General features: G+C 31.9%; 1 protein-coding gene across 1 annotated transcript in view; it reads right to left on the bottom strand.

The window, feature by feature from the left end:
• The window catches only part of LOC137628539 (uncharacterized), a 9,726-nt gene extending 4,356 nt beyond the window's left edge, over window positions 1-5,370 (bottom strand). Inside the window, exons 1-6 of the mRNA XM_068359690.1 lie at window positions 5,347-5,370; window positions 5,079-5,112; window positions 2,700-2,729; window positions 1,982-2,053; window positions 1,648-1,710; window positions 950-1,066 (exon numbers count right to left, since the gene is read on the bottom strand). Coding sequence (XP_068215791.1) covers window positions 950-1,066; window positions 1,648-1,710; window positions 1,982-2,053; window positions 2,700-2,729; window positions 5,079-5,112; window positions 5,347-5,370 — 340 coding nt within the window. The remainder of the gene's footprint in view (window positions 1-949; window positions 1,067-1,647; window positions 1,711-1,981; window positions 2,054-2,699; window positions 2,730-5,078; window positions 5,113-5,346) is intronic.
• Window positions 5,371-10,000: the final 4,630 nt, after the last annotated feature.

Here is a 10,000-nt window from a genome sequence, read left to right as displayed (position 1 = left end):
AGAGAACTCTAACCCAAGATAGTGGAAGACCATGGTACAGAGGCTATGGCACTACCCAAGACTAGAGAACACTGGTTTGATTTTGGAGTGTCCTAAAAGAGGTGCTTACCATTGCTAAAGAGTCTCTTCTACCATTATCAAGAGGAAAGTAGCCACTGAACAATTACAGTGCAGAAACCCCTTAAGAGAAAAAGAATTATTTGGTAATCTCAGTGTTGTCAGGTGTATGAGGAGAGAGGAGAATCTGTAAAGAATATGCCAAACTATTCTGTGTATGTGTAGCCAAAGGGAAAATAAACCGTAACCAGACATAAAGATCCAATGTAGTACTGTCTGGCCAGTCAATAGACCCCATAACTCTCTAGTGGTAGTATCACAACGGGTGGCTGGTGCCCTGGCTAACCTACCACCTAGAAGTCCTGGTATATATATTTATATTTATGTATATATATATATATATATATATATATATATATATATATATATATATATATATATATATAGATAGATAGATAGATAGATAGATAGATAGATAGATAGATCGATAGATAGACATATGTATGCATGGGAAATCGAATTGCCATAAGGAAAAACGTAGTGAAAAATCGGAACATGAATGTAAACAAAAGAAGTTGTAGTCTTCATCGAGAATTTAGATTGATTTTCAGTCTAATTGATAATAAAGGGAAATATTTCACATTCCTCAATACCATAAAAGATAAACGCTTTGAAAAATTTAGTAATCATCTTAAACATGATATAAATATAACATCAGTAATATTTAAAAAGGAAATGTGAAAATTATGTATAAAAGAACAGAAAACAGAAACAATTCCAAAATAGATAAAGTAAACAGAACACAGAAAGAGTGAAACAATGATAAATTAAAAAGAGCTATGAACAAAATCAATCATATATTAAGGTTAAAAAGTTGACTAATGTGTCTTACCTTTACATTCTGAACCATCTAAGGTGAATCCAGAAGGACAAGAACAGGTGAAACTGAACAGGGTATTCTTGCAGATGCCAAAGCTACCACAGACGAGACTTTCTTCTGAGCACTCATCTGGTATAAAGAAAACATTACCCTGACTGGTGTGACATTGAATTAGATATGCAGGACTTCAATATTATTTCAATTTGATTTATAAATGAAAAGAAATAAAGTATTCTTTTTTAGAAATTAGGGAAGCATAAGGTTTAAATTATTATATCAATTCTCAGTTTCTGAAGCTTCCATTTATTTTTTAGGTTTCATCTCAATTTTGTGGTAAATATTGTGATCTATAACTCAATAATAAGACCACAGTTAACGTATAATAACGTATAATAAAAAACGTGAGCAAAGCTTCAGAGACGAGATTTCTGAAGCCGATTATGGAATATTACTGCTTAAAAGATTGGAAAATGGTGAAATAAGAAGAATTAAAAGCAGAGTACTGATTATAGAAGTAATAAGACTCTAATGACTGAGATGGTGTGCCCACATGTTAAGGATGGATGGTGGAATATAAGACAGGAGGTCATTGGAGGATCCTGATAAGAGTATGGATTTAAATAGAGATGGAGGCAGAGAATTAGATTTGCGAATTAAGATAATAAAGGTTGATATAGAAAGATCTATGCTTCAAGTGCATATCAACTGACCTTTTCGTGACAAAGAAATGACTTCAGACATCTCCTCGTGATAAGACTTGATCTCTTGATTGGCTGTGGAGAAGAAAATAATCTCTTGAACAATATATTGTAAGTGTTGTGTTCTCTGAAATCCTCTATCATTGATAAAGAAAGGTTTATGGCTCAACTCTACCACTTAATTAAGAAAGAATTGAACAAGAAAGAACAAAGCAAATATATTGAGGATATTGATCAGAAAAGTAATCACAAATTATTCCAGGTTGTGCTATTATAACGATGTCATTTCAATCTCATTTAAACTATAAATTTGGAAAATCATTATCACTAATTGAAAAGATCTTACCCTCTGCAGATACATTAGTCAAGTGTTGCAAGTCTTCCCCTTTGAGACACTGTCCGGTCTCTCGGATGAGCCCTAAGGTAGATAAGGAGATTATATGCAAGATCTTTTTAACAATAAAAAATGATGCAGGAGATGATGAAAATTGTAATTATAGATTGATAGATAATTTGATCGAAAGTAAGAATCGTTTCGTTGAATGGTAATCTAGATGTGATGATATTAAATATTTAGAAAAGCGAAGAGACTTACTTAAAATATGTTCTCTCTATGTAAGGGCTCTCATTGATTCTTATGTGGAATAAAACAGAATATCCCTTGTAATTAAAATATCTTTCTAAAGACCTTCTTTTTAACAATTTTCTGTTTTACTCCAATTCAGAGAAACTTCAAAATTTTAAACAAATAACCAACAGAAATAATTGTTTAAAATGAAAAAGACATTTGAATATTATCATTCAATTAATGTTACATATATAATGTTCTGTTCACATTCGAAAGCAAAGATTGATAAATAATGAGAAATTTTTCATAAATGATAGATCTACCCATATTTCCTCTTACTTTTTTTTTTTTTTTTTTTTTTTTTTTTTTGTAAATAAAGTTATTCACAGAAAGATTTTAGCTATCATGGTAGTTCCAAATTATTTTATAAACATCTCAATATAAAAAAAAAAGATACAAATATTAAGATGAACACAACTGCTGGAATAACAAATACCTTTCACGTGTCCCATTTCATGATGAAGTTCTGGAAAAGAAAAAAAAAAAATATGAATCATAGCGGTATATTTTATCAAATATTATCTTACACGTGTATATGGATTAGGGCAGGATATATACAGATAGAAATAAATGTTCTCGAAATATTTGGAATAATGCTGTGAAAACTAATTTCATGATTCTCAAGTTTCTGCTGCACATCTTCATTTTAGTTTTAGCTAATGAAAAATGCAATAGAGATTCTTAAGTTTTTGAATGCCAACACAACAGACAACTAGAAGATGAAAGACAACTCCTATATTTCATATGAAGGTTTTAGAGTCTCATTCAAGCTTGTCAAAATAAGACAACACTACTGTGCATGCAACGAAAGCTCTTAAATATCCTTTAAAAGTGTCAAAGCCTAAAACAAATATTTTTTGTGCATTTGAGGCGGTTGAATAACATACAGGGGTGTCAAGACTATAAACAATACTGTATATATAATGAGAGACATTCAATCTTATTTTAAGATTTTCATAAAGAAAGACAACGGATTTATACGTTCCAAATAGTTCTCAAATCTCAGTCAAGATATTAAAGACAAAACACAAACTACTGTAAGATCAAGTTTCAAGAAGAGAGATAACCATTTAATGCAAATATGGATCTTAAAATTATTTCAGGAGTATCAAGAAAGAAGAATATAGCTTTATATTAATTGAAAGATATCAAATCACGTTAAAAATGTAAGTGCAAGTTACAACTACTGTATAAAACACGTAGAATCGTAAATTTCAGTAATTCTCTAAGAAAAAGGCCACAACCTCTCCATCTTTATATTGCAGTTTCAGAGTAGTTTAGCCTGATCATTTTCTACCGCAGCTTAAATTGGATTTTCGTACCATTTCCTGCTTCATTGTTTTTCATATTTTTACAAATTCCAATGAAGAGTTTTAGACACTATTATATAATTCATGATACTGTTGCTGAACATGTTCCAGTTGCCTATGTGGTTAACAGTTTCTTTTGTCATATATTTCCTGCACTTTGACGAGATGTTATTTCCGTCTATATATCTTGATCTTAAGACCTGACCAAGTGCTGCCAATATCCTCCCTTAAGTCTCCATGTTAAGTTTCCCCCCTCTGTAGCCACTGCTATGTTTCCTTGAAGGCTAATTTTTCCATTTTTTCATGGATTGTCCATGCATGTTCTTTCTGCTCTTTACTGATGTACTTCTGGATCTTCATCGTGTTTTATCACGCTTTTTCCCGTGAACTTTTTAGCAATTCATCCTCACTGGTCTTCAGTACTGGTAAAGTTCCCTACTCTTTCGATGTTGACACAATCTTTAATACTAATGAGTCCTTTTCTTCCTCCACAACGTGGTATATATAGCCAATCAATGTTCAATCTTTCGTGCAGTGATCGACACTTGTCCTTTTATATTTCTAGTTTTGCTATACATGTTGCATAGCTCTGATACCTTCCACTCCACTATTCCAGCACTGTACTTGGTATCTGGCACTTACCAGGTGTTTATAGCTTTTAGCATATTTTCATAATTAAGCTTGTATATTGCTTGAAGTCTCTTCTAATATTTTCCTTCATGTTTTTCCGTTTTATTTGCTCTCCTTCTATTCTCCAAAAGTATTTGTAACCTGTTTTGTCTATGCCCTTGATGACATTTCCACCTGGCAGCTTTATCCCTTAAGTCTTCTTTACTTTTCCTCTCTTGATATTACCTAAGGCACACTTTTCTATTAAAAATTCCCTCTTGCTGTCTCCCGATACAATTCTTACTATCCGGTTTAGCATGTCTATTTCCCAAGTATCTTCTCGTAAAAACTTCTTCTCCTCTTGAACATCAGGTTCCCAACATTGGTCCTTTTCTCTAGACTACTGCTCTTAGCTGAGTATAGTTTTTCCAAGTCAAATCTGATTTATTGCCATTCCAAATGTGATAGGACCCTGCTTCTCATATTCATAATGGATTCAGGTTTGTTTTTCACTTGATACAACAATCAATTATGTTGACCAGATTTATATTCAAACGAACACCAGATATAACACTTCTAATTGTGACCTAATCAAATGAAATAGATAACTCACAATACCTTGTCAGTTGGTATCGATATATATATATATATATATATATATATATATATACATATATATATATATATATATATATATATTATATATATATATATATATATATATATATATTTATATGTATCTTTCAAGCGTCAGAAAAAAAATACAGCCACTGGATATGCAATGACAACACCTTAATCTAACAAAAGTCAACATATAATCATCATTTTAGTTTTAAAGTGATGAGATGGAGATAGAGAAAATTAAAAGAATTGGAAAAATATATTGGAAAGATTACCTTGAAGATTATTTTCAAGATGTTGGAGTTTCTCCTGGATGTATGAAAATATAATTAATGAATTTTCAAATGGTTGCATAAATGGAAAAAAAATAATTTTCTATATTCGAATGAGTGTGTAATTAAAGGATACTATTCCAAACTATGATCCAATCATGCTTATGTTATGTAGTCTATCAGATGATGATTAATATTCACAATAATTATTAGTTGCTAGCTTGACAGATTAAATAAAAACTATGAATATCATAATATTCAGGAGACTTACCAAGAATTCTTTGTAGATGCTCATCATGTCCTGAAAGGAATGTATAGATCATCTGATTTACCTTTTACAGTAAAAAGAATAAAAAATTGGAAGAAAACTTATACAAATAATTTTCTGTCCCTATATAATGATTTTAAATCTATCAAAAGAGAAACAAAAGTCACGGTATACAAATTATTCTCCAAAGGCTTATATATGAAATGCAAGGGAATTTTCATGAACATAGGAGGCCTTATTTTTTCTCATTCTTTTATCTACCTTTTTCCCATTTCACCACTTACCCAATGCCTCAACTCCCATTCTCAGTCTAGGTCTATGTGTCTATGTGTCTGTCTATGGACCTTATATTATGATAGTGATATTAATCCTGATCAATTGGTTATTATTATTCAGATACTTTATAGATAAAGTCATATCGGACACTTTCAAGAAACAACCTTTCGTTTTCTGGAGCTTTTGATCAGCCGTTTGTGCAATGTCTCCCAAACTCTGCTGCTAAGGCTTTTGAAAGACAGCAGTAACAATCCCCCTTAAACAATACTAATCAATCCAGGAGCTAAGTCATCCTTTGATAGAAGATTCACCTAACTGTCACCCTTCACTAGTCAGAAAGATGACTTGGTCACTACCTAGTTAGTCTTTACAGAACTCGGTATCAAGAGGCAATTTCACTTATTGCTGAACTTAGATCAGAAACCATTAAGATGGTGGGAACATAGTGTAGTCATTCAAAGCACCAGCACCACCATCAACACCTACCAGCTCTGTTTGATCGATTGAGGCAGAGATGAATGTTTTCTTCTCTAATCACAAAAAAACAATCGAAAGAATGCCAACCAAAACCTTGTCAGCAACATTTGGTTTCTGATGATTTTTTTATCACCCACAAATGAAATTTAATGTTTAATTACCTCAAGTTCATCTTTATCTTAATGATTGCCATAAGTCAAATAAACAAAATAGATAAAAGGGGATTTATTGTCAAAGACTTCTGTTCAAAAGAGTATAAGAAAAAAGGAAAGTCATTAAAAAGAAGATTAAATCAGAAATCTTTTCTTTGACTCAAACACACATGCTCAAACATATACAGAAAGACACACACAATCATATATATATATATATATATATATATATATATATATATATATATATATATATATATATATATGTGTGTGTGTGTGTGTGTGTGTGCTTCTGACAGAAAAAGTAGATCGAAGCAAGTTGTTGGAATGTCGGTTCTTTAAAGGGAGGTTTAAGGGAGATAGAGGATGTGATAAAGAGGAGAAAGATAGACATCCCATGTGTGCAGGAGACAAGATGGATAGCATTTGAAATTGGAGATATAGAAAATAAGCTCTTTTACAGCGGGTAATGTGAGTTTGAGACACCGAACGAGGAGAAGCTAGTAATAGGAGGAGACATGAATGGCAGAGAAGGAATAGATAAACATAGTGGAAAAGGCAAAGATGAGATTTTGGGGCAACTGGAAATTATAAACAATTGAGATGGAAATGTGTTTCAGACGGATAAAGATATTAATAGGAGAGGAAGAGAACATCTTAGGAAACCAGTGAATACTAAACGTTAGATGGGTTAGTGACGAGGATAGGGAATACAAAAATGAAGTTTAATTCAGTAAAAAAAAAAAAAATAGAAAAATGGTAAACCATCAAGCTAATCCAAATTTCCAATTAAAACGGTAAAAAAAAAGAAGATAAAATTATTTAAAATGTTATTTTTATCAAGAGCAAATATGTACAGACTGAGAGGAGAGTCTATAGGTAAATAAATTTAACCACTGGTAACTACAGTGAAGTTTGTTACAATGGTTGAGATGATGTACAAAAGAACTGGGATAAAAGTAATTACAGTGTTTGGGGTAACGAAAACCTTTGATGTTATTATCATAATAAACCGTCTTTCAGCATTAAGCTCATCTTTATTAGTGCTGGTCTTGGATTTGTTACGTAATTAGATAAAAATAATTAAGAGCTTTAGGAGTCACTATATGCAGATGATTTTGTGGTTACTGGTGAAAATAAAGAAGACTTACAGGGAATGGTTATAGAGTAGCAAGAATTTTTGAAGTGAGGTAACTTAAGAATAAATTTGAAAGGGACTAAGTCTATGGTGAGTAGTGAGGAAGGTAGGGACGGGATAGCTATACATGAAAGTGAAGGCTTGGCTATAAAACAGATTAACGAATTTAGTTACTTGGGATTTACTATAAGTCACGAGAGAGGATTGAGGCTGAAGTTGAGAGTAGTTTAAACTCAGCATGGAGGGAGCAGGGATGATATATGATACGAAAATACAAATCAAGCTAAAAGTCATGACCTACACCACAATAATAAGACCAGCTTCAATGTATGGATGAAATAAAAAAAAACCTCGGGTCTAAGACGAAAAGTAGAAGCTAAGGTTCAAGAAACAGAGGACAATGATGAGTGAAATATGGGAATATCAATACTTGAAAGATTTTAAAATATGAAAAAGAATGAGAAAAAGTCTTCTATCATTGTCCCCATGAGCTAGTGATGGTAGTTTTAATGGTTCCAATAGGCCTACCTTCTGAGCAAGCTTCAGCAATGACCTGACCTTTCCTAGACCTAGCCGAGGTGGGGATGGACTTTAGTGCTAACTATATAATATATATATGAATGGTCACTAATCCATTTGTCTTTCCTTTGCCCTTTCCACCTTTAAGCAATAAAGAAAATAAAGGATACTTCATGATGTGAATGCAGTGCAATAATGATTAGGACACTCACAGTATACTACCACCACCTCAGTTTAGAAAAGAATAAAGAGCAAGATATGGATTTACATAAAAGAAAAAACATATAAAAATAGAATCTCTCTTATGCCACCATATGCAAAAAGTAGGGAGTTCTAGGGATCTATATTCATGTATATGATTGGGAATATCATTCATCCATATAATCATTGCGTTAGGTAAAAATCTTCAATCATACTGTATAGTATATATACTCTTAAAAAGGAAAGCCAGATGTTAGAATTAACTCAATGTAATTTGTGCATTATATGTTATATTTGTGAGTTATTAACATAAAAACAAAATTTAATTTCTAGAATAAGCAAAAAGGTTATATGAAGTAACCTGGAAAGCCTTATTCCTGACAGAGTGATGTATGATCTATAGAAGCAAGATTACACAAAACTTGTCTCACTAAAGAGGAAACATCATCTGCACGCCAAACTCTTAGGAACAGTTGCAATCTCTCTAAAGACACATCCTCATAATATTTTCACCATACACAGAGAATCCTTATGTGTTGTTATTGGATACGAGGGACTACTTAAGTAAACATAATTTAAAGTATTTCAATTATAAGTATAGGCAGTGAGTAATGATAAAACAGTAACAGATAATATCATATAAATCTAAGAAAAGTAATTATATGGACTGTTGATTCTGCTAAATAGTCATTAACTCGGTCAATATCTCTGAAATGGTATTCATCAAATACAGATCTCCCATTAAGGGGTATGAGGGATTGACAATTAAATACACTTTTTAAAAACAAACTACAGATCTTAGTATTATAATTTGAAAGTAAAAGGCCAACACTTTGGTTAGATTCTCTTCAATAATACTTAGAAACGATCCACTAACTCCTCTCTGGTGAACTTTGTACACAAGAGTTTTATGATTCATATGATCAAAGGCAGCACCAAAATTCTGACAACAATCAAGAAAATTGTAAATAAAGCCCTGATAGAGAAGGAGGAAGATAATTAGCTGGCGAGGTGGAGTGAAGGATGCTATAGAAATATCAATGCTTTAAGTGTATATAAACTGACCTTGTTGTGCCAAAAAGATGACTCCTGAAATCTCCTCGTGAACAAAAGACTTGATCTCTTCATTTGCTGGAAGAAAATAATCCCTTGAACGACATACTGTAATTGTTGTGCTCTCTGAAATCTTGTTTAATTGATCAAAAAACAACACAAAGATATATGGCTCTACTTCACCATGTGATTAAGAAACCAAATGAACAAGAACATAATCAGTAAATATATTAATGATATTAATCATACAAGTGATGGTCAATACTCCACGTTGCAATATTATAAGGATGTCATTTCTATCTTCTTTGAACGATACATTACAAGAATCACTATCACTAACTAAAGAGAACTTACCTGCTGCTGATAAATTAGTCAAGTGTTCCAAGACTTCCCTTCTGATAAGCTGTCCGGTCTCTTGGTTGAGCCCTAAAGTAGAAAAGGAGATTATATGCAAGATCTTCTTGGCAGAGAAAGAGGATTCAGGGGATGGAGAGAATTATTATTATAAATTGATTCAAAATTTAATCCATGGTAATAAGCTCTTTATTGAAAGTTAGTCCAGATTTTATGATAATAATTATTCAGAAAAGAGAAGAGAATTAATTCAGATGTTTTCTCTCTGTGTAAGGGTACTTATTTATTCCTATTTGGATTAAAAAATATTTCTCAAGTCAAAATAACTTTCTGAAGACATTCTTTTCTACTATTTTCTGTTTTACTGCATTTCTGAGAACTTTCAAAATCTAAACAAATAAACAACGGAAATAATTATTCAAATACAGGAAGATATTCATATATCATTATTCAATTCATGTTACATGTAAAATTCTCTGTTTATACA

This window comes from Palaemon carinicauda, chromosome 36 (genome assembly GCF_036898095.1).
Source record: "Palaemon carinicauda isolate YSFRI2023 chromosome 36, ASM3689809v2, whole genome shotgun sequence".
Lineage (NCBI taxonomy): Eukaryota > Metazoa > Arthropoda > Malacostraca > Decapoda > Palaemonidae > Palaemon > Palaemon carinicauda.
This window is presented reverse-complemented; position numbering and strand designations above follow the sequence as displayed.